Below are 25,505 nucleotides of genomic sequence, written 5' to 3'. Positions count from 1 at the left end.
AGGTGAAGGATGGATATATATTATAGACGCTCACAGTCTTTCTTAGGGACCATGACTACATTTGGAATCAGTATTCCCACAGTAACCACTTGAACACCTGATCTAAGTACAACCAGTATTAATGTTTATTATTTTTCTGTAAATCCATTTCTAAGAACAATGCTTCAAAGAAGCCTTATATATAACATGAATATAAAACAAAAAAACCACAACACCACTTGGAAGTCTCCACATTTTCCACACAATCCATAAAAAACCCAGACGCTCGTTGCAAGGGTTCACCACAGAAAGGAAGGAGGCAGCTTCTGTCATTACTGCTGGTCTTTTGGTTTCTTTGTTCTGACTTTTTTCTTTTGTCCTTTCTTCTTTTTCATGAGAACTGCCTTTTCTCCAATGAATGCATTTTTGGAATGTCCTGCATCTTTGGAAGTAAAATTAAGTTTTTGCTTCGGTTTACTGGCATTCTTCAAGCTTGGATTTGAACTTTGTTGTTTTAGTTTTTCTTTATTGACAGAACGCATGACTCTCAGTTTTCTTCCCATTAGCTCAGAATTATTTAACTTCAAAGCAAGATGAACAGCATCTGTATTCTGTAATAATAAAAAGACACATTAATTTCCACCAGAAACTCCTCATTTGTAATGAGACAAGTGAAGTCAGAATTCAGTGGTATATGTCCGTCTTAAAGCTTGCACACAAGCTGGGCGGTGGTGGCGCACGCCTTTAATCCCAGCACTCGGGAGGCAGAGCCAGGCGGATCTCTGTGAGTTCGAGGCCAGCCTGGGCTACCAAGTGAGTCCCAGGAAAAGCGCAAAGCTACACAGAGAAACCCTGTCTCGGAAAACCAAAAAAAAAAAAAGCTTGCACACAGAAGGCAAGCCCTCTTCTTCAACTCTGTGCTCTAGAGGTCAAATCTGCAGAGTTCTGGCGGCCTGCTTGAGCCCCTGTTGTTCCTGGCAGCACTCAAGCTACCTCACCAAATGCTCAGTCACAACCACGGGTTCACTTTTATCATCACATGAGGTTTCTTTAAAACGGAAAATAGCCCACAAGCCAACTTTCTGTAAAATTTCTGTTGTAAGTGGAAGGCAGGAAACTCTCCTACAGTCCCTAAGATGTGGGACTAGAGATCCTAGAAGGTTCTACAAGTCCAAATTCCTATTCCAACACAGAACGATTAATATTTGAATGTTGAAATGTTCTCAAAGAGGCAAGTTACATCTAGACAAACACATATCAGTGCAATAGAACAACATAGGCTTCACACACACAAGACTCTTCTAGAATCTCCCAGGCAATACCTATCAAGAGTCAAAGAGCCTCGGTGCTGGACAGGTATCTCACCCAGTAGTTAAGAGTACATACTGCTCTTAAGGAGAATTGGAGTTCAGTTCCTGGCACCCATGCCAAGTGGCTTACAACCACCTGTAACTCCAGCTCAAGGGGGATGCCACATCTCTGGCATGAGTACCTACATTCACATACACATTAAAAATAATAAAAATAAATCTAAATGCCATCAAGTAGTAGGTATATTCTTCTACTGCTTAAGAATATTAGGAAACACTGATTAATAGTCACTGAACTCAATGTAAGTAGCCTCGTACAGAGACTGAAATTTCCTTCTAATGGTCAAGTGTTTGCTCCATCTTACAGAAGGTAAAATTCAGAGGTTTTAGTTCCTCTAACACCTAACATCTGGAGTATTACTTAGTACTGTTAGCATGCACAAACAAGGAACTACAACATGTTTTGCTTGGGACAGCTGTAGCCACAGCACTCTGTTGTGGTGGTTATGAATTTAGTGTCCCTAAGTAAGAACCTGGGAATTCAAATAACAGCATTATCTGAAAGACAACACAGCACTGACAACCTCCCCCACAGGCATTTCAAGGAGCATCAGTATATTAGTCTCCCATACCTCAAAGAGCACATAGCCAAACCCTCTGCCGACTCCTGTGAGTGGGTTTCTCAAGATCCTCACTGACACAATGCTCCCACAGTCCAGAAAGTGTTCCTCCAAAGCAGCCTCTTCAACTTCTACAATAAATTCAAGCACAAATGAGGTGAACATGTGAGCTCTCCTTAGAAAGCTAGAGGGGCTTGATAATACTTTGAGTTAAGCAAAGCCCCATAAAAACACAACATTATACAGCATGCCTTTTAAAAGTGGTTATAAGCAAATCATTAAATTACTCAAGGTTTGTCTGTGTGTGTTCTGGTAGTAAGGGAATTGAACTCAAAGCCTCACAAATGCCAGAGAGGTACTCTGCCACTGAGCAACAATTCCAGCTCTTTCTACATTTTCCTGAGGCAGCTAAAAGTTGGCCTTCACTTTTCAATCTTCCTGCCTTGGCCTCAAGTAGCTGGGCTTAAAGATATGCACTAAGCTACCACACCCAGATCTACTCAGTTTCCTTTTGTTGTTTTTTACTGTGCTGGCTACTGTACTCATGAATGGTAGGTAAGCCCCTGGCCACTGAACTATGCCCTGCTCCTTCCCTATCACGTAATAACAACAGTTAGACTTTTATTTGCTTAAATTAACTTACTGTAAGGAAGATTCCCAACAAATACCGACCTCTTGTCCCTCTGAAACAACAATATTGAATAAAAACCAGTCAGTGTATTAGAAAACACAAACTATCCTACAATCCACCCCCACCCCATATCTCCCTCCACTGGCTGTAGTCATCCACTTCCTGACTTGATCATATACCTGCCCATGTCTGTTCTTATCTTCACTCTGCATAATACAAGAGCACCAAAGAGACTTCATTCATAGTATTACTCACAGGCAGTGCTTAGGGAAGGCCTGCTATTCAAAAGTTTTACCTATGAGAGGCCAATCCGTAAACACTTTAGGCTCTAAGGCAGTGGTTCTCAACCTGTGGGTCATGACCCCTTAGGTAATGGAATGACCCTTTCACAGGGATCACCTAAGATCACTGGAAAACACAGATATTTACATTACAATTCATAACAGTAGCAAAAGTGCAGTTATGAAGCAGCAATGAAAATAATCTTATGGTTGGGGGTCACCACAGATGAGGAACTTTGTTAAAGGGCCGCAGCATGAGGAAGGTTGAGAAGCACTTAGAGTCTAATGACCACATGATCTCCACTGCAATTTCTCATCCTGCTATAGTAGCTTTCGAACTGCTTAAGACAGAAACAAACCTGTGGTGTGTGCAGTTAATCTTAGTAACAGAGACGACCAACACCACAGCTTGTTAGACCCTCTGTGGTAGCTATCCCCAGTCCAGCCGGAGGTTTTGCGCTGACCGTTGTTCTCTTTCAGCTAAGTAAGCCTGACACCAAGAGAAGCTCACTTCTGCAGGCTAACTCTACAATCCTCCTTCACTGTCTGAAGACACAGCTGCCATATGCAATCTGGTCACACTGCTCCTGAACAAGACCCAGACTTTGCATGAAATGAGGCAAAGCAGGGTTTCATGGTTTGCCTGCTAACCTATCTACCCAGCAGCACTCTTAGCCCCCATACACCCATTAGCCACACAAAGCTCTTGCCATTCCCTGGGCAAGTTAGGTTTCTGTCCCCAGTGCCTACACCTCACAGGTATTGCCACTGTGCTTTGAAAACACTTGCCTCCCCAGGTAAATCTTTCAAGACTTCTATGAGATCTGTTCTCCTACAAACTGTCCTCCTTTCTTGTTGGCCTGTTCCCAGGTGCACCATTCTGAGTAGACAAAGCATCCTGTGCTTATGACAATATTTACATAAAACAGAGCCACAGCCTGTCCCTCTATATGTCTCCAGCACGTTTCAAGCACATACAGTCTTCAGACTGCTCCTTACGTCTAACAAATAACAACTTTGCTTTTGGTTTCTGAGACAGGGTCTCACTGTATAGCCCAGTGTGGCCCAAAACGTGTGCTTCTCTTGTCCCTGCCTCCCCAGCACTGCCACAGGCAGGAGCTAACAGCCTAACAGGAATAACAATATTCCTGACTTCAGTCTGTTAAAAAGGTGCTAGACCCGATGACCTCTTACTTTCTCTACGCATCTGCTCATGGAGAGTATCTTCAAATGCAAAGTGACCTGTTTGTGAAGGTAATGTTCACCTGAGTCCTGTGACTCTGTGGGCACCGATACTGTGTCCCTAAAGAACAAAGGTCTCTTTCTCCCATTTCCCTCCTGCTTACACTATTGGTTCCACCTTTCCACAAGGCTCATGTTAAGATCTTTTTGTTGTTGTCTTGTTTTCTTTTTTACTCCTTTGGGACACAGTCTCACACAGTCACCCAGGTGAGCCTGTAATTCCTGTTGCTGCTTGTCTCACCCTCCTGATGCAGGGATTACAGGCATGAGCTACCATCTCTAGCTGTCTTGTTAAGATCATTAAACAAATCACATTCTACTTACAGAGGTGGTTTCAGATGCGATATCAACTCGAATACGAAATCCTTCTGCAATCTGGGCCCCATTTCTAATTATAAAGACAAGGGGAATGACTGCTGAAAATGAACACTCAGTTATGGAAACACTTGCTGTAGTAAAGCCAATAATAAGCCCATCTCTACAGGACAGAGGACAGTAATGCACCACCCCAGCAATAGTGAAGCCAATAATAAGTCCATCTCTACAGGACAGAGGACAGTAATGCACCACCCCAGCAATAGTGAAGCCAATAATAAGCCCATCTCTACAGGACAGAGGACAGTAATGCACCACCCCAGCAATAGTGAAGCCAATAATAAGCCCATCTCTACAGGACAGAGGACAGTAATGCACCACCCCAGCAGGATTACCTCTGCAGGGCTTTTGCAGCAGAACTCTCATCCTTAAACACTACATATGCGTTGATGCTTTTCTGGTCAGGATGAAATTTACGTCTATAGAGAAAAGAGAAGGGAAAAAGATAATGTAAAACTTGCTAACCTCAAACTACTCAAGAGAAAAATCTAGTTTCACTTTCTACAATCAATACATGATAAGACTTCCAGAATGCAAGTCCCACATTTTCAAGTAAAGATGCAGTAATTTGAAAAGGAACACAGATTTATAAAGGTAGCAAAAGGAACAAGAAGCCTACACTTTCTTGGGAGTCATCACTGTGAGGGAATGGTAAGAACAGGACACCCACATGTGTCACCTGGAACAATAGAAGGATTAGAAATGTCATCCTGGCTTCAACTCTGTACCTAGCAATACTGTTCTTTTCACTGCAAGACACACACCTAGAAAGTGCACATCCACAAATAGCTCAGCACACAGGAGCCAAAGCCCTGGCAGCCACCACCCACCTAGGGGCCCATCCTTCCTTCTGATGGTCATCACCATCCCTAACTTCCACAGGGACTGCTACCCTCTTACAATACCGCCCTAGAGCCCTATCTACTCCCATACATTACACTTTGACTTGTCCATTCTCCCTTCATCTGTCTCTTTGTTTGACCTGCATTATTTCCAACAGCCTGAATTTGCTGGCTGTGAGAGAACAGTTTGACATGTACCTTTATCTTCTGTACGTTGTAAACTTGCTACTGGATCCAAAGGTTTAATCTGGCTCAGATGAGGCCCCTTTGTCAGGACCACAGTTGAATGTTATATTCTTTCTTAGCAAGGCACATTATAGCTACTCTTCACTTTCGTGTGAGTGTGCTTACACATATGTGCATGTATGTATGGAAGTCAGAGTCAACCTCATCTGTCATCCCTCAAGTGCTGTCTACCATTTCTGTGCATATTTTTAAAACATTTGTTTAGTTAGTTGTAGGTAAGGGGGCATGCACACTCATGTGGAGGCAGGGGACAACTCACGGGAATTATGCCTTTCCTTCCACTATGTAGGTTCCAGAGACTGAACCAAGGTCATCCAGCTTGGAAGCAAGGACTTTTCCTTGCTGAGCCATCTTGCAGGCACTACTTACATTTTTGAGACAGGGTCTCTCACTGGCCTAGGTCTCACCATCCAGTACTGGGATTACAAGTGTACCAACCACTATGCTTGGCTTTTTTACAAGGGAACTAGGGATCAAGCTTAGTCCTCATGCTTGCAAGGCAACCATTTAACCAACTGAGCATCTCCCCAGGCTAGCTCTTCACCTTTAATGATTATGGCCACTGCTGGGTAATATAATATGGATGTGATTCTGTAGAAAATAGTAATTAATATTAATGGTGAGACAGACTGGGGCTGGAGAGATGGCTGAGTGGTTAAGAGCACTTGTTGCTCTTGAAGAGGATCCTGGTCAGTTCCCTGCACCCACAGGGCAGCACACTATATACCACCTTAAGTCTTTTCTTTTTTTGTTGAAAAAAATAATTTTTCAAGCCAGGTATGGTGGCATACACCTTTAATCCCAGCACTCAGGAGGTAGAGACAGACGATCTCTGTGAATTCGAAGCCAGCCTGGTCTACACAGCCAAGTTCTAGGACAGTCAGGACTGTTACACAGAGAAACCCTGTCTCAAAAAACAAACAAACAAACAAAAAAAATCATTTTTTATACAATATATTCTGATCAGTTTTCTCTTCCTTATCTTCCCCCGATCCAATTCCATGCCTTTGCTCTCTCTCTCTTTAGAAAACAAAACAAGGGCCGGGCGGTGGTGGCGCATGCCTTTAATCCCAGCACTTGGGAGGCAGAGCCAGGCGGATCTCTGTGAGTTCAAGGTCAGCCTGGGCTACCAAGTGAGTCCCAGGAAAGGCGCAAAGTTACACAGAGAAACCCTGTCTCAAAAAACAAAACAAAACAAAACAAAACAAACAAATAAATAGAACAAAACAAACAGAAAAAAATAATAAAGGATGAGAAATGTGCAAAAACTATAATATATAAGCAAAAGACCAGTAAGGTCAAAAAATGCCCAAACGAAACAATATGAGACAAAAAAAAAAAAAAAAAAAAACATCAAATCTTCAAAAAATAGCACTGAGTTTGTTTTGTGCTGGCCATAAGATCTCACTTAAATGTGGTATACCAAGTGAGACTCTGTTGGAAAAAAACTAATTTTTCCTTTGTGAGCCATTGACACTTGTAGACATCTTCTGGGTTAGAGGTGGGGGCTCGTGTCCACTTATCTCGGTATTGATATCCTGTGTACAATCTGACAGTTTCCTATTGAGGAAAACAGCTATGATTTACTAGATATAAAGTACTGCCAGGCACTGAACCAGACATTTCACGTCCCTTAACCTCACACCTGACGTGGGTGTTATTTTTCTGATTTTACAAATGAAGAAACAGAGGTCTAGAGAAGTATGTGATGGTGATCAGAAAGCGAACAAGCTAGCTCAGGACAGAAACTCAATCTAGTGGTCTCCATCACCTAACTCTCCCCACAATACACAGCTGTTAACAAACCCAAAGCTGACAACACCCCAGTGACACAGAACAGATGTGGCTTTGCTATTCTGTCACATGAATACCAGTGGCAAGCAGGTGGGTCTACTTCAATGGACTGTAAGAACTGGCCTACATCAGACTCAAGGGGAAATAGGAAGCGCTAATGACAGGCAGCGCTCTGCTTCTCCTATAACACAGAAGCCAGAAAGGCATCTCTCCGGCCCTTAGCAGCTAATTCACAGCATCAGAACTTGGGTGGAAGCCATCAGAGAGCAGGAGCCTTGGAGGAAAGCAGCCTGGACACTAAGGCCAGGCTCCTCCTCCCAAAGAGAAACAATAACAGCATGGTTCAGTCTTAGCCAGAACCCCAGAGGTCACTGATGCTGCAAGGGGACCATCTCCAGGGTGTACTCCGATCTAAGCTGGTATCCACAGAAGATGGAGCATGGGCCCAGAGAACATCCATGCTAACAACAGGCTAGAGAAGAGTGGCCAAGGCCACCTGGATTCTCCTCCAGATGAAGGAGAAACCAAAGATGCGGCAGGGAGGGGGCAGTAAGCCTGCCACTCACGGCAGAGAGAAGACTACAGGGCCAGAAGACATGGGACAGTAAGCCTGCCACTCACAGCAGAGAGAAGACTCCAGGGCTAGAAGATGAGGGGCAGTAAGCCTGTCACTCACGGCAGAGAGAAGACTCCAGGGCTAGAAAACGAGGAAAGGGGAACCTCTTGTCAGAGAGACAGTATGGAGCGTTAAGACCCATCAAAGGCAAAAGGCTAAGACTAGCCTAAAAGATGGCTCAGTGGGTAAAGATGCCTGCCACCAAGACTGACAATGATCCTCTAGTACCCACTTGGTAGTAGACAGCCAACTTCCACAAGCACACTGTAGCACATGCATGCCCATACACATGCATCATAAATAAACAAACACTAAATAAACAAACACTAAAGCGGGGGTGGGGGGGGTGTCACAGCAAGGAGTAGCTGAACACAGCTCCTTGACAGAGCCCTGGGCCCGCTTGGCTCTGAGACTAGGCCAGGACAACAGAGCTTTGTGCCCTCATTCCCACTACACTACAGGCTCACTAACAAATGGCAGCACTCTATACTGGATCCTCAATAAGATGTGAAACTTCTTATCCTTCTGATCCTTTCAAAGACACCAAAGCTTTTGTATGTGGAATATATAACTCTCCCACACCTTGTCTGTCTGTCTCTCCCTTAGAAACAAGAGAAAAAAGAATGTAGTAAACAGGTGAAGTTTAGCCGGGCGGTAGTGGCGCACGCCTTTAATCCCAGCACTTGGGAGGCAGAGGCAGGCGGATCTCTGTGAGTTCGAGGCCAGCCTGGTCTCCAAAGCGAGTTCCAGGAAAGGCGCAAAGCTACACAGAGAAACCCTGTCTCGAAAAAAAAACAAAAAAACAAAAAAAAAAAACAAAAACAAAAAACAGGTGAAGTTTTTATAGTACTTGACCAAACAAACATGTAAATACCCAGTAAGCACATAAAAAGATGTTTGTCATCTTAAACTATGAGAAAAACACAAAAGCATAGCAAGAAGCCTGTAGAAAGGCTAACACTGAGTAACTGGCAGCACCTAGTGTTGGAGAAGACATGAACATCTGGTGTTCTCACCTACGGCTGGTGGGATGGAAAACCATGCAAAAATGATGGGATGGTGGGTGGCTATTTTTTTAGGAAGCTAAAACACACTGACTATAAGGCGCAGCCATTCTACCTCAGGGACTTTGTCAGAAGTAACCTGCATACAAATGGTTTTAGTCCTTTATGCATGAAAGGTCAAAACTGAAATCACCTAAATGTCAAAGGGCTAGTGAATAACCAAACTTTAATGCTAATTTTCCACACAAGGAAACAGTAGAGACAAGGAGCAGAACACTGATGCACACAGAACAATCTCAAAACCATGCTGAGGAAAGTCAGACCAGAAGATAGAGTGGGCTAGAGTGTGCTCAGAGGTAGTGTGTGTGCTTAGCATAAACCAGGTCCCACGGCCCCTCCCCAGAATCAAGGAAGCAAAGCACCCATGAAGTGTGAGGAGTCTGCTTACATAACACACTAGCACATATAACTCAGAGATAGAAAGTAGGTGAGTGAACTGCTGCCTACGGACAGACGTGGAGGGACACACAGCAAGGGCACAGAAGTAGACTAGGCTAAGGAGGCGTTCAGGAGGCAGACTGGCAATGCTTTCACCAGAGCCCAAACATCACGCTCCTAACGGGGGCCAGATGTGGTGGTATTCCCCTATGTGCTCATACTCAGGAAACAAAGGCAGAAGAATCAGGAGTTCCATGCCTACTGAGCTACACAGCGAGACACTGTCTTAAAACGTAAGGGCTGGCTAAGTGTAGCAGTGCATGCCTTTAATCTCAGCACTTGGGAGGCACAGACATGCAGATCTCTGTGAGTACAAGGCCAGCCTGCCATCCAGGCCTATATAATGAGACCTTGGCTCAAAAAACCAAACCAAACCAAACAAACCAGGGTTGAGTGTAGTCCACTGACAGAATAGTCACCTAGCATGTGCAAAGTCAGAGTTCAACCCCCAAAATAGCAAAAAAAGAAAAGAATCCCAGAGCTCTACATCTCTAATGTGCAATTTTACTGATTAAATTCACTTTTATCAAAAAAGAAACAAAAACAAACTTAAGCATAAAGTTTCCCATGGCAAGATTCCTCATTACCCGCCTCCAAAAGTAAATGAAACAATTGTAAATTCTACCACAAATGATTAGCTGATTTCATCCCTATCAAGCAACTAAAAAACCAATAACTCAACAGCCAAAAAAGGAGTAAAAGACAGCAACCTCTCAGATAAAAGGCACAGGAATGCCCCCTGTGCACAGGCAGATGCTCATTCACCTTGAACCACAAAGACCACTTTCTCCTTCCAGGGTGCCCTTGACCAAAAAAGCCAAAACCACAATTTTTATAAAATAAAACTCTACTCTTTATAAAATGTGTGACTATAAACAGGTGACCAACGCTGAGGGACAGCAGTCAAAATTATAAATGCAAAGTATCCTTACTACTTCAAGTGCATTCTACAGAAAAATCAGCACATATACAAAACTACCCAGATATAAGATCACTCATTGCAGTTATTTATGATCACAAGACTGAAAAAAAAAACCCTAAAAATCCACTAATTAGCCATCAGCAGTACACTTAAATAAAGTATAAGGTAGACCTTACAGAACAGAAGGATGGTCTAAAAAAAGAAAATAATCTAATTATAAACTTACTTTATCGCGGCCAACTTTTTGGTTAGTGTTCCCTCTGCTGGCATCTTTTAAGAAGAAGAAAAAAACATTAAAAATTTGAGTTTGGAGTCTTTTTTCAAAGTGATTAACCTTTTTATTCCTTTTTTCAGACTGACTTCAGGGCTTCATGCATGCCAATACGTGGTCTACCTCTGCTACACCTCCAGCCACGTAAGTTACATTTTAGTTTAAAATATTCTAACCACATATAACTCAAAACACTTTAGGGAAATTGAATCAAAACAGCTATCCTAATGCTTGTGAGTCAGGAGTTGTGGCAAACATCTATAATCCTATAATCTCAAAACTCAAGACAAGAAGATGAGGAATGTAAAGTTATCCTCAGCTACATAATGGGTTTGAGTTCAAGGCTACAGGAAGCCCTATCTCGAAATAACTGAAGGGGGAGGGGGGGAAACCAGGAGGATTAAGATACAAGGAATTGCCGGGTGGTGGTGGGGCACACCTTTAATCCCAGCACTGGGGAGGCAGAACCAGGTGGATCTCAGTGAGTTCAAGGCCAGCTTGGGCTACCAAATGAGTTCCGTGAAAAGTGCAAAGCTACACAGGGAAGCTCTGTCTCGGAAAAAGAAAAAAAAAAAAAGATACAAGGAATTCCATAACGACATCACACTCCACAACCACTCTCGAACAACACAGGCACAAGTACAGACAATGGGCGCTCAAACAACAGGATGACTCCAAGATAGTAGTCAGGAAAAACATGACGCAAACAGTTTTCAAAGTAAATGTGGGGGGGGGGGGGCAACATTTATAAATAAACCTTACTCTTCACTCCATGTAATTTAAAACGTCTAAACTGGCAATAAGGAAACTTGATTTCCTTTGCATCTATGGAATCATATATCGAGTGGGCCCCAAATTAGTGGAGTCTTTATTTTTTATTTTTTTTTAAAGATTTATTTATTTATTATGTATACAGTGTTCTGCCTGCATGTGTCCCTGCAGGCCAGAAGAGGGCACCAGATCTCATTACAGGTGGCTGTGAGCCACCACATGCGGTTGCTGGGAATTGAACTCAGGACCTCTGGAAGAGCAGTTAGTGAGTGCTCTTAACCACTGAGCCATCTCTCCAGCCCTGGAGTCTTTATTTATTTGTTTATAGCCCAGGCTCAAATGGACTCAGTGTGCAGTTGAGGATGATCTTGATCTTGGTCCTGAGGAACACACTCCAGGAGAACCAAGGGCAGGCACACCATACCAGCAGCACAGTGAACAGCAAAGTGACAGAGGAGCAGCTATGGAAAGGGTCACAGAGGCCAGCAAAACAAGCAGCTTCAGTTCAGTAAGTGCTGCACTGAAAGACGAGGCTAGAGAACCCACAGGGCCACCGCACGCCGGTAGCCGTGGGGTGCTGTATAAATGAAAGGGGATTGAAGGGAGGAACCACAGCATGGTCAGCTGTTCTAACAAGAGGAAATAAAATGGCTGCAGCGACGGCTCAGCAGTAAAGAACACTCACTACTTTTCCAGAGGACCTAGACTGGTCTCCCAACACCAACATGAGGGCTCACAACTACCTGGAACTCCAATTCTAGGGAATCTGATGCCCTTTTCTAGCCACTAAGAGCAATGCATGAATATGACGCAGTCATAACTGAAGGCAAAACACCCACCCATACACATAAAATAAAAATAAATCTTAAAAAGAGATTCTTAATGAAAATAAAAAAACTTAAAAAAAAAAAAAGGGCATGAATAGACATAGGCCAAGGAGAAAAGGAGTGACTCAATTAGGGAAAACCCCATGTGCTGTGGAACAGTCCTTTTCTACATTATGAATATGTATTACTCTCACTGGCTAATAAAAGCTGATTGGCCAATAGCCAGGCAAAATATATAGGTGGGGTGATCAAACAGAATACGGGGAGAAAGAAGGGCGGAGTCAGAGAGTCACCAGCCAGCTGCTGAGGGAGCAAGAGATGCTAGGGGGCAGTTAAAGCCACAAGCCATGTGGCAATACATACATTAGTAGAAATGAGTTAATTTAAATGTAAGAGTTAGCTAGTGACAAGCCTGACTATTGGCTGAGCATTTATAAATAATACTAAGTCTTGTGTGGTACTTTGGAAGTGGCTGCCTGAATGGAAAAACTCTGCCTATACACATGTGAAAAGCAAGCAGAGCAAGTAACAGATAAGGTGGTCCAAAGGAGTTAAAGGCAAAGCCACATCTTACAAGGGGTAAACACAGGCATCCTGTAACTAGGGTGTGGGCCAAGACACCCCAGTTAGTGGGTCAGGTAAGAGCTTCATATTAGGAAATAGAGCTCAGAAGAGCAGAAAAAGTAATAGTGGGGAAAACACACATCAACAGAAGTGATGAGGACTGTTAAAATATTAGAAAATGTCTGTTTTGTTTTTTCTTTTCTTTTTCTTTCTTTTCTTTCTTTCTCTCTTTCTTTCTTTCTTCTTTTTTTCTTTTTTTTTTAAAGACTTATTTATTATGTATACAGCATGTATGACTGCAGGCCAGAAGAGGGCACAAGATCTCATTACAGATGGTTGTGAGCCACCATGTGGTTACGGGGAATTGAACCTTTGGAAAAGCAGTCAGTGCTCTTAACCTCTGAGTCATCTCTCCAGCCCTTTTGCTGTTTTTTCAAGATGGGGTTTCTCTGTGTAGCTTTGACTGTCCTGGAACTCACTCTCACTCTGTAGACCAGATTGGCCTCAAACTCACAGAAATCCACCTACCTCTGCCTCCTGAATGCTAGGATTAAAAGCATGTGCTACCACCGCCCAGTGAGAACATCTACTTTTAAAGAAGTCAGTTTCTTCCACAGGACACTTGGCAACCTTCAAGGATGCCGTGTTGGATGGGGAAAGACTGCAGGCATTTAGTGACTAATCCCAGGGATGGAGTGGAACATCCTGGAACACAAATGGCAACAGCCACAAAATCATCCAGCTCACACTTAATAGTGTGGAGACTGAGAAACTACATATGCTAGGTAAGCATTCCACTGCTGATTTATGCTTTCAGCCCTGAGAAGCCCTTGGAGAAATCATGTAAGAAAGGGCAATTAGAAGCAAGGTAAGCACTAACCCGTGCATGCCAAGTACACTGAAAATAATGTTCAAAAACATACAGCTGAGTGTGATGATACACACCTTTAATTCCAGCACTCAGGAGGCAGAAGCAGATGGATTTCTGTGAATTCTAGACCAGCCTGATCTATTCAGTGAGTTCCAGGACAGTAGGGGCCATGTAGTAAGACTCTGTCTCAAAACAAACAGAAACATATACTTTATTATGTAGTTTATCCTCTGAGAACATTAGCATAACTGGTTGAGGGTGAAAGTAGATACCAATCACTTCTACAAGTGCTTAAGACTGCCTGCAACAGTCACACTCATCTCCTGCATACAACACTGCTATGGAATAATCTTTTGTAGACTGTGAAGATACGTCTCTGCCAAGGTGCCTTCTGATTGGATTAATAAAGAGCTGACTGGCCGATAGCCAGGCAAAAAGGTTAGGCCAAATTGAAAGGACAATGGGAAGAAGGGCAGTCAAGGGAGTTACCAGGAGATGTGGAGAGAAGCAAGAGGAACATACCATACTGAAAAAAAAGGTACTACCACATGGCAGAGCATAGATAAGAAATATGGGTTAAGTTGTCAGAGCTAGTTAGTAACAAGCCTAAGCTACCAGCAGAGTATTTATAGTTAGTAATAAGTCTCAGTGTGGTTATTGAGAAGCTGGCGGTCCTGACGAAAAGCTCCACCTACACAACACAGGTCAGGCTGCCTACAGCTTGAGGGAGGCTGCTTGGTGAGGAGCAACGCTTCTGCCCACTCTACTGACAGCAGATACAATCATCTGACTGCCTACCAATCCCCAGGGCTAGCCTTGGTGACAGATGTCACCTTACTGTGTGAACTCATGCAGTTACCTACCAAGTGTAGACTCAGCAGTGGACACTGGACACTAAGAGGCCAGCAACTTGAATTTACAGATAAAGCACAGTGGGATGCATTTTTCAAGGGGAGAGGACACTTACCACAGAACGAAATCGTACAGATTCTATCTGTCCATACTCTTTGAAAAATGACTTCAGCTTCTAAAATAAACAATATACACATACATGTTAGTTAACACTCTGAATGTCTGTGTCACAAAAGAAATAATGTGAATGGTCTAAGCACCCTTCACTGCTATACTTTATTTTCAGAACATTCCAGAACCAACTGTAGTAGCATATACCTGCTATCCCAGCATTATAAACACAAAGTGGAAGCAAGATTAATGTTCACATCCAGTGTCTAAAAACCAAGGAGCATATCAAAAAAAAAAGGTGACTATTCAGCTGAATGGACAACAAGATTTTACAGAAACTTGGGAAGAAGAAAAACACAATTCATGTTCACATTAGCATCCATTCATGACCTGCATGCTAGTTGTGTGTTTCAATGCTTACGATCTATGAGATACTTAAATTGAGGTTAGACTTGTATCTTGCACATATTCTCTGATCTCTTTACACTGGCTGAAACCAAAGTGCCTATTATGATGCTGCTCCATGGGGAAATTCTCCAGCTATTTAATTCAGAACACCACTGTAAGGAGAATCTTAGTCAGCCATTTTTGGGCATTAGTCTTTGACTATTTCAAGATGTGCAGAACATACATTGTTAAGGAGTAGGACAGTAAAGAGTAGGACAGTAATTTCTATGACTAATTCTAATTAAAAAGCCATTTAATGTATGAGTATTTTTGCAGAGCAACCATATCACACACCTCTCTGAGTTCTTATGACCTAAAAGGAAGATCATAACCAACAGCCAAATGTATACAAGAGGCTGAGGCAGGAGGACTGAGATTTCAAGGCTAGCCTAAGGTGAATAGGGTGATTCATAGACACCTGAAAATGGTCTCTCATCCTAGCACTTGGGAGGGAGGCAAAAGGACTGCAATGAGTTAGAGACCAGAGTAAAGACATAAGGAAATCTTGTCTCAAAAAGGAGGACTTGAGGGATGGCTCAGCAGTTAAGAACTCTGGTTACTCTTTTTTTGGTTTTGTTTTATTTCGTTTTGTTTTTCGAGACAGGGTTTCTCTGTGTAGTTTTGGTGCCTATTCTGGATCTCGCTATGTAGACCAGGCTGGCCTCAAACTCACAGAGATCCGCCTACCTCTGCCTCCCGAGTGCTGGGATTAAAGGAATGTGCCACCACCACCGGCCACTTGTTATTCTTGCAAAGGACCTGGGTTTGGTTCCCAGCACCCAAATGGTAGCTCACAATCATCTGTTACTCCACTTCCAGGGGATCTGATGCCTTCTTCTGACCTCTACAGGCACTAAACATAAATGTAATATACATACATACATACATGCAGACAAAATACTCATACACATAAAACATCTAAAAAGAAGATATATTTTAAAGAATAGCACATGATATCTTTATAAATCAAACAGTAGGGGAGAGAATAAAAGTCAGTGTTTCCTAGGCTGTTTTGTTTTTAAGGAAGGAGAATAAACATCCTTCCAAAGATGAGCAGGATTTGGGCCTGAGGATTGCTCACGCAGTGACTACCAACCACATGTTCACAGAAGGCAGAGGTATGGCTTTAGTGAACCTGCAGAAGAAAGGCACCTAAGTGCTCATTCTCGCACACAGCAAACATTCATTGAGCCCGTGCTGTGTGTCAGGCACCCTCCCATGTGTTCTGGACAGAACAGTGAAGGAGAGAGAGAAATCTAGTTTACATTATAGTGGCATTAACAGGAAGGAATCTGAAGAGAAAAAAAGCCAGAAAAAGCCACTGACATTTCAATAATGACATTGAGAGGCCTGAATTAGGGCCGGGAGCCAAGCCCCAGCACCACACGCACACATAACACACATACACAAACACACAGCCCAAGTTAAGCCTGTGACTACAGAATCAAGGAGGTGTCGGCACCAGAACGCATCTATGGTGTGGTGATTAGGAAGCACAAGGAAGCTACAGTAATGAGTTATCAACTATTGGCTCAATAAAAAAGCAATCTTAGTCAATAACTTCCTTGGGTTTATACTATCCCTCCCACTCACCTTCTTATTACATGTGACAGGCAAATTGCCAACAAACACGGTCCTCTCGTTTTTCAACCGCTCTTCTTCAGGGTTGAGTGGGATTTTTGTTCTTTGGTCCCCATCGAGGCTGAGGGCAACACCAAGCACTTCTCCATCTGCTGCTTTACCACGAGACTGAGACTTTCTCCTTTTTTGCCCCTGCTCCTGATGAATCTCTTCTTCTAGATCAGCACTTGCTAGAGCACTTTCCCTAGTTTTTAAGGAGCAATCAAAGAAGAGTCAAAAACAAAACAACAAACAAAAAAAACAGCACAAGACAAAGCCAGTCCTGCCTCCTCAGTACAAAAACCTCCTGCTGGCTTCTACTTCTCAAAATAAAGCTTAGCACTCGGAAATTACCAGAAGTGTCAAAGCGGCATTCTCTTTAACAAGGTGACTGAAACCTTAGAAAAGATTTCAAGAATTTAAGTAAAGTCTAGTATTTGAAGATATACTAAAGAACCACACAGTAGCAGCAGCAGCACAAACATTCTAAAGAAAAGCCAGTCCACTTCAAGCTCTTCAGGTTTAGTTTACACTCCACTGACCCTAATGTATTATCATTCTCGGCTCTAGGACCTAGACACTGCAACATTCTCTAAGAATCTAAAAAGGCTGAGATGCCCACCAAACACTCTGAAGAGGATCTGGTCCACTAAGAAAACCAGAGTCCCAGGTCTAAGAGTTGTGTCTAATTGAAGGGCTGCACACTACAGTGAGCTCTGAAATGGTAACGTAACAGATGACACCAGTGTATGTGGACACTGAGGTCTGATGTTACACTGACTCTTGTCAGAACGGGCAGCAGGAGCCATGCAATCAATCACTCACTGGCTTCCCAGTGAGCTCCTCACAGCTTTTCAGCCGTGATTAAAGGGGGAGGCAATGATCACATGGCAGGCAATAGCTAGAATATAAGGTACAGAAACCATGAGAGAAGCATGAAGACCGAGAAAGGCTTCTCAAAGAAGAAAGCAGTTTGTGCCACTGCTAGTCTTTAATAAATATAACTACGATTACTCCTCCATCAGATCAAAAGCTCCATTAAGAAGTGTTATGTGCCGGGCAGTGGTGGCGCACGCCTTTAATCCCAGCACTCGGGAGGCAGAGCAAGGCGGATCTCTGTGAGTTCGAGGCCAGCCTGGACTACCAAGTGAGTCCCAGGAAAGGCGTAAAGCTACACAGAGAAACCCTGTCTCGAAAAACAAACAAACAAACAAACAAACAAACAAACAAACAAACAAAAAAGAAGTGTTATGCTCACTTCAATGTCTAGTGCATCTGGCAAGAAAAAAGGTATGATGGGGTTCAGCTGAGAATAACATGCTATGCAAAAGCATTTGACTGTATCCTTTGGAAGACAAGAAACTACCCATGACTAACTACCTGAAAAGATCACTGGGTAGAGTGACACATGCCTGGGCACTGGAAGCCAGCTTGGACCACATAGTAGGGCGGCACTTCAAAAATTAATTTGAGTCCAGCGACACAGCTCAGCGAAGCACTTTGCCTAACATGTGTTTTGGTTTGTTCAACGTCCTGCACTACAGAAAGTTATTTTGTGTGTGTGTGTGTGTGTGTGTGTGTGTGTGTGTGTGTGTGTGTTTTCTTGGTTTTTCGAGACAGGGTTTCTCTGTGTAGCTTTTGGAGTCTGTCCTAGAACTCACTTTGTAGACAAGGCTGGCCTTGAACTCACATAGATTCACCTGTCTCTGCCTCCCAAGTGCCAAGTGCTGGGATTAAAGGTGTGTGCTGCTACCACCACCCCCACCCCTACCCCAGCTCCCACCCCTCACCCTCCATCTTTGCACTACAGAAAGGAAAGGAGGGAAGAAAGAAGGAAGGGAGAAAGGAAGGAAGGAGGGTGGGAGGGCAGGCAGGCAGGCAGGCAGACACACAGACACACACACAGACAGGCAGGCCCAAGTCAATCATGCAACAGAGAAGATAGAAAGGGAACAAGGTGTTTAAGAGTGAACAGGAAAGATATAATCATGACAGCACAAGAAAAAGCAGGCCAACCAGAGCAAGGATGGAGATGGAAAGAGGACAGACTAAAGAGAATTAAAGAACAGTACTATTTCAATGACTCGAGAAGCTACGGCAGGAGGATATTCAGCTCAGGAATAACAGACTGGCTTACAGAAACGTAGTAAGACTACTCTTTTTATTTAAAAAAAAAAAATAAGAAGATAACAGCTTTAGGGCTTAACAACTAGGAGTTATACATCGAGAGGGGAGAGCACTGGCTTAAGACAACTAACTAGATGTGAAGTGCCATTAACGCAGGAGGATTTCAGTTTGAAGCATTATTTTACTTTTTGGTTTTTGTTTTAAGAAAGCGCTTCATGCAGCCTAGGCCGGCCTCAGACTCACTGTATAGTCCAGGATAGCCCTGAATTTCTGATCCTAGTGCTTCCAGCTCTCAAATGCCCAGACTGCAAGTATGTGTTACTACACACGGTTTAGGCAAGAGCTAGGGACTGAACCTAGGGCCTTGTGTGCTAGGCAAACACTCTACCAACTGAGCTACATCCCTAGCCTCATGAAGCATTATCTTAAGGTGAACAAGGAACATACAGGTGCAGATGCTGCCAGTCAAGACTGAAAAGGTCGAGAGATCAAGACAGACATCCATGGCAGTGCCTACATAGAACAGTTGTGAGAAGACGACTAACATGAACCCTAAGGAAATGTAGTTTCCTAAGAGCAATCTGAAGAAAAGGTGTTCACCTTAATTTGGAGAGAAAACCGAAGCAAGAGAAGAACAGAATATTATTCACAGAATCTACCAGTTAGCAAGTGTTAGCAACAACTAGTCTTCAGAACATGGGTGATGGTAAGTGGGGGAGCAGCACAAAGGCTCAGCAGGTAAAGGCATTTGTCACCAAGCTGGATGACCCCAGTCTGATCCCTGTGACCCAGACAGCAAAGAGACAGAAAATGGACTCCTGTGAGTTCTTCTTTGACTTCCACATGCCATCATGGCATGGGTGCACCAACACACATACATACAATACAATACATACAATACATACACACATACATACAAAAACCATACAGGTTTCCTGAAAGAGATGGTAAAAAACATGCAAAGAAAATGAGTTCGGTTTTTGGTTTTATAGATATATTTAATTTTATAAATATATATGTGTATGTATATATATATGTGTATATATATATATATATATATATATATATATATATATATATATATATACATGAGTGTTCTGTCTGCACATATCTCTGTATACCAGAAGAGGGCAATCAGATCTCATTATAGATGGTTGTGAGCTACCATGTAGTTGCTGAGAATTGAACTCAGGTCCTCTGGAAGAGCAGCCAGTGCTCTTAACCACTGAGCCATCTCTCCAGCCCAAGAAAATAGGTTTGAAGGAGTGGAAAGGAATTAAAAGCCAAGACTTTGTGTCACATGGCTATAATCCAGAACTGGAAAATAGAGGTGGGAGGGTCAGAAGCTAAAGTACAGCTCAGGTTATATAATGAGTTCAAGGCCCACCTGGGATATAAGAAACCTCTGCCCTACCTCACCTCCCAAAAGACAGTGCAGAACAATAACTGGAAAAGTAGTAATGGTGTAGCTATTTGGATACTCACTCAAATATTCTGTGAAAGAATTTAAGTTAATGAGGGAAACTTGGTTCCCAAATGAAAAACCAAACTCATACTTGACATGCTGAAACACTGAGGACATAAACCACAGGGTTACTTCCAACCTGCAGGGAACAAGGATGGCCCAGAAATAACAAGAGGCAGGGACAGAAGTAAAGTTAAAGATCTGAAAGGTTGATCTAGCAGTAACTCATCACTTTGGATAAATGGGTTTCTTACATTTTTAACTCTGTCTACTATGAGACTTTATATAATGTATTTTTTTTTAATTTTAGAAATATGCAATGAGAAAAATTAAGATGGACATTCATTTTTGAAAACTGCCTGACGCATTTATCACAGCAAAAGGGAGAGTTTCACCAACCTGTTTGCCAGCCTCTTGTCTGCATCAGAGAGTTTCTTCACTTTCGCTTTCTTTGCAGGTTTCTGCAAAGCTGGCGTTGTCATCTGGGGTGTACTTTCTTCTTCACCATCAGGTCTTCTCTTTTTAGATGTCTCCTTTCAAAAGTTCCAAGTCATACTTAATATGTCAAACTCTTAAAAATTCTGACCCCAAGAAAGTGTGTTGTGGCCTCCACCTGTGATTCCAGCGTTCAGGGTGTGGAGGCAGGGGGAGCTGTGCCAGGCCAACCAGGGCTACACAGCAAAGTCCCTGGCTCCATATCCCTAAGCAATACCGTGGTGTCTTTCTCAATTGATACTTCTTCCTCACTTGTTATAGAGAGAAGCAGAGAATTCTTGACATTAGTCATGAAGCCATAGTTGGTGGGCTTGGTCGCACATGCCTGTAATACCAGCCATTCAGTGGAAAGCTGAGGCAGGAGTATACAGTGTGTGCTAAAGGTCAGCCTGGGCAACTAGTGAGACCCTGTCTTAAAATAAAAAGTCAAGTCAGATAGGATGGAGCAGCCCTGTAATCTCAGCACTCAAGAAGTTGGTGGAGGATCGGGAGTCTAAGATCATCCTTGGGTACATGACAGAAGTTGAGTCCTTAATAGTTACAAGAGACCCTGTCAATCAATAAATAGGGCTGAGGGTGAAGTGCTTGCCCAGCTCAAGGGCCCCGACAGCTACTGCTGTCAGGCGAGTTACCCCCCTCAACCTAGTTCTAAAGGGACACTCAAGACGCAGCCCCGGCGACTCACCTGGGGCACAGGCACAAACACAGGTGGGGCCCTTGGCTCCGCGGTGCTGAAGAGAGCGGCCAGCCGCCCAGTCCCGCCTCCAGGAGGGCGCTGGCCGCCCCGCAGGCTGTCGGCGACCTGTCCCACCAGGTAGTCGGCGGCCGCATTCCCCACGCCATCTTCAGAGCTCTGTCTGCAAACACAGGCACACTCTCAGCCACGCCGCGCGTCACTCACCACCCCCCACCCACACCAACGCCGCGCGCCACTCACCTCCGCTCCCGGCCCTTCTTTCTCTTGGCTTCCTTGCCTCCCAAAACCATGCTTAAACCTGAGCTTCCGGAAAAGCCGCAATGCTAGTCCGCACTTCCGGGCTCCGGCTAGTCCTGTGTTCTCACTGGTTCCGGGTTCCGGCTGCCTCCGGGTTCCGACTACGTCCTTTCTGGGGACTTTGCTCTTCCGCTCAGGACCACGCCCCTTCCTCTCCAAACAGTCCGCGGCTGCGCAGCAGCCCCACTGGGCTTAATACTAAGGCTCGGTGGAACTGAGGGTATAGGAGCGAGTTGGTCCTGTTCCCTCAGGTTGTCATGGAAACCAAGGCTTGCGCGTGCTCTAAGTCTAACGAGTAGCTGAGGCCTCAAGTACGAATGAGGGTCAGCCAAAGCCAGGCATGACGGCTCATGTTTTTAATCCCAGGATTTGGGGGCCGAGGCAGCTGGATTGCCACGAGTTCCAGGCCAGCCTAAACTCAACAGCTCTAGGAGGGCTTTGGCTACAGAGTGAGACCTTATCTCAAACAAAACAAAAAACACCCAGGTTAGGGTGGGGTGTTTGTTGGGTGTTCACAGTTCATTGAGGAAGAGGATTTTGAAGAAAGGAGGCTACCGTGTGTGTGTGAAGAGGATTTTGAAGAAAGGAGGCTACCGTGTGTGTGTTGGCAGTCTGCAAGTTGGTGTGAAGGGTAAAAAAGGCTCTGAGAGGGAGAAGGGTCTTTACACCTTTTCTGAAGTTTGACATTTCAAAGTAAGCAAAAGGAAGCAGTTGGGGCCCAGCTCTAAACAGTCACATCCATGTACTGTTCCGGTTTCAAACTGTCCTGCCATTCTCTCAATAAATATTTGGTACTTAAGATCTTTTATGATGGCGCATGCTTGTAATCCCTGTGTTCCAGGGCTTGGGCCAGAGGATGGCCATGAGTTTGAGGCCAGTCTGGGCTACACGGTCCAAGCCTCTCTGAACTGCAGTGAGCCCCAGTCTCAAACTGTTCACACCCATTCAGACCTCCATAATTAGCCTTCCCTTCAGGGCTCCTGCTCCCTTACTTCCTTCTTTCCACTTTAAAATCGGTATCCCTCCTTCAAACCCACTTTCTGACTTACAGACATTGTTACTTGGGAGCTGTAGGCAGTTAATGACTGCTAGGAGAGGGGAAATTATTTTTCTTCTTAAGTACCATAGCCACTGGTAAGCTGCTCGTGCAAGTAACCCTAATTAAATGCAGCGGGTCATTAGAAAACAAAAAGACATTGTGGGCTGGAGGTATGGCTCAGTGGTTAAAAGTACTTGCTGCTTTCCCAAAGGACCCAAGTTCCAGCTGCTCACTGAAAAAATGAAATAAAAATAAAGTAAAATAAAAAATAAATATAAAATAAAAAATAAAATAAAGTATGAAGAAGATTTTTATTGTAGCTATAGGGGGAAAATGAAATTCTAATTTTGAAGGCAGTGGTGGCGTACACCTTTAATCCCAGCACTTGGGAAACAGAGGCAGGCGGATCTCTGTGAGTTCGAGGCCAGCCTGATCTACAAAGTGAGTTCCAGGACAGTCAGGGCTGTTACACAGAGAATCTCTATCTCCAAAAACAAACAAACCAAAAAGTTTTTAAGAAGACATGAAAGGAGGGGGACTGATGGGGAATGAGAGAGGGTAATGGGTGAATATGATCAAAACATCTTTTATACATGTATGAAATTGTAGGTCAGTAAATCACAAGATAACTTCTTGTAGTACGAATGAAAAATCGAAGTCCTAACCATCTTTATAATGATCATACTATGTCTTAGTGGTATCAGCAGACTGCTGCTTTTTTTTTTTTTTTTTTGGTTTTTTTTGAGACAGGATTTCTCTGTGTAGTTTTGGTGCCTGTGCTGGATCTCACTCTGTGGCTGTAGACCAGGCTGGCCTTGAACTCACAGAGATCCACCTGGCTCTGCCTCCCAAGTGTGGGGATTAAAGGCATGCGCCACCACCACCCCGCCAGACTGCTGCTTTTTTATAGTCAAAGTTCAGCTACCTGCCCTGGTGAAGTCACAAACCCTTGGCCATCTCCTTGTGAGTAGGCTGTGAGCAAGCTGACACATGTACATACCAATGACTATACTGTGCACCGGGGGTGTGTGTGCATTACCCCTTGCCTGTTCCAAGTGATCCTCACAGGTCTCAAGTTCATGTGATAGATGTGATGATGCTCAAGAGGTGTCAAGTATGGGGCTCAGTTGAGTGTAAACAGGCTTGATTAGGTGCATGTTTCCTGTCCTGATTTCCCCGGCTGTCTACAGGCAAGGGACATTCCTGGTGGGGGACCCAGCTCTGCTCTATCAGCCACCGGCATTCTGTGCAGTTGGGAAAATGAGTACTAAAGAGGGAGAACAAGAGCCATGCAGCACCCAGATGAGACTCCCCTTTGTAGGTCCTTGTTTCTTACCTGTTTAAGACGAATAGGGTGAGCTCTGGCGATCTGAACACCCCTGGGCTCAGATCCCAGCAACAGCTCATTTGTGCCAATTGGCGACGTTGGCATGCATTTTCTCATGCCTGTTGTAACCCAATGACACCAGATGGTGGCCTGGGAACACCTGTTTACACTCATGCATTGTCCCAGCACTGCTGCCACGTGGCTGTGAGAGCATGCCTGTTCATTTGCTTTCCACATTCCTGCACCACCATCTGGTGGCCTGAATGTGCCTGTTTTGCATTCATGCCATGTCTTAGCACCACCATGTGGTGGCCTGGACTTGCCTGTTTACAAACATGCAGTGTCCCAGCATTGCCACGGTCTGGCTTGGTTGCTCCTGTTTGCACACCTGTTGTGCCCCACCACCAAATATAGTTCGGTGACACGGTGCTTGTACAGGGACCTGGGCTCCATCTCCAGCACTAAGACTGTATAAATTGATGACGTAACTGCTCCAAGTTAAAGCAGAAGGTTTTCTATTGTAGACACGAGAATGAAAACATCCAGATGCATCTGGAAGAGTCCAGAGCGGAGAGAGAAAGTAGTAGAGTGAAGATATCCAGCAGACTAGACTTGACCATTAGGGGAGGGGGACAGGGGAGTTAGTGAGAGATGAAGAGGAAGTGTTAATCCCAAAGATGGGAGGAGAAAGGCCGCTGACCCAAATCATCATGGCCAAATTAACTAAAGCATGTCATTAGTTAAAGCAAGCATTTTTATTCATGTACACAGGCTGCCTCCCCCTAAGGTGGGTTCTGGAGATCAGCATTGGACGTGAGGGAGATAAGGCTTTTATAGCTCAGAGGTAGGGGTTTCCAAATGGGAGGAAATAGGCAGTGTTACAGGATCAGAACATAATAGGTGGTCCAAACAAGATCATCACAACAGGCAGTCATAACAAGGTCGTCACACAACCTTTTGAAGGAAAGATGGGGGTGCAACATGGTTATAAACAACTTTTTGAAAGACAGACATGATTGCCATTCCTGGAACAGGCAGTACAGAACCATTGGTAATTACGTTACAGATGGGACCGGGCAGACACCTTTAATCTCAGTTCTTGGGAGGCAGAGGCAGGCAGATCTCCATGAGTTTGAGGACAGCCTGGTCTACATGAGCGAGTTCCAGGACAGCCATATCGATTTCACAGAGAAACCTTTTCTGTTGTGAGAAACTAAAAGAAAAAAAAAAGTTACAGGTGGGATATCGCCCAATCTTTGAGAAACAGAGGCTTAATCATAAACAGGAATAAACTTAGTTTGTCTTTACTGTAAGATGGCTTTTAAACCTAAGATGGAAAGCAGTCTGGTTCTTCATTCCCCCTT

At 43.9% G+C, this 25,505-nt stretch overlaps 1 protein-coding gene across 2 annotated transcripts; it reads right to left on the bottom strand.

Annotated features, from left to right (window-relative positions):
* Positions 1–101: 101 nt before the first annotated feature.
* Positions 102–21,978, bottom strand: Rbm34 (RNA binding motif protein 34). Of its 2 annotated transcripts, none has more exons than XM_059263790.1 (11): positions 21,719–21,978; positions 21,467–21,638; positions 20,686–20,816; positions 16,668–16,899; positions 14,632–14,691; positions 10,587–10,630; positions 4,774–4,857; positions 4,388–4,451; positions 2,553–2,592; positions 1,922–2,040; positions 102–590 (listed from the first exon to the last, which is right to left on the bottom strand). In XM_059263790.1, the coding sequence occupies exons 1-11, from the start codon at positions 21,766–21,768 to the stop codon at positions 312–314; spliced, it is 1,275 nt and encodes a 424-aa protein (XP_059119773.1). In that variant the 5' UTR covers positions 21,769–21,978; the 3' UTR covers positions 102–311. The 2 variants fall into 2 exon arrangements, with proteins under 2 accessions (XP_059119773.1, XP_059119772.1); XM_059263789.1 differs by having other exon boundaries at positions 20,686–20,819; positions 21,719–21,975.
* Positions 21,979–25,505: the final 3,527 nt, after the last annotated feature.

Source organism: Peromyscus eremicus, chromosome 5 (genome assembly GCF_949786415.1).
Source record: "Peromyscus eremicus chromosome 5, PerEre_H2_v1, whole genome shotgun sequence".
Taxonomy (NCBI): domain Eukaryota; kingdom Metazoa; phylum Chordata; class Mammalia; order Rodentia; family Cricetidae; genus Peromyscus; species Peromyscus eremicus.
This window is presented reverse-complemented; position numbering and strand designations above follow the sequence as displayed.

Coding starts and splice junctions, on each gene's coding strand:
- Rbm34 (XM_059263789.1), bottom strand. CDS start 21,768: ATGGTTTTGGGAGGCAAGGAAGCCAAGAGAAAGAAGGGCCGGGAGCGG. Junction 16,900..20,685: donor GACAAGAGGCTGGCAAACAG/GTTGGTGAAACT, acceptor CTTAAAAACTAG/GGAAAGTGCTCTAGCAAGTG. Junction 2,593..4,387: donor TCGCATCTGAAACCACCTCT/GTAAGTAGAATG, acceptor TTGTTGTTTCAG/AGGGACAAGAGGTCGGTATT.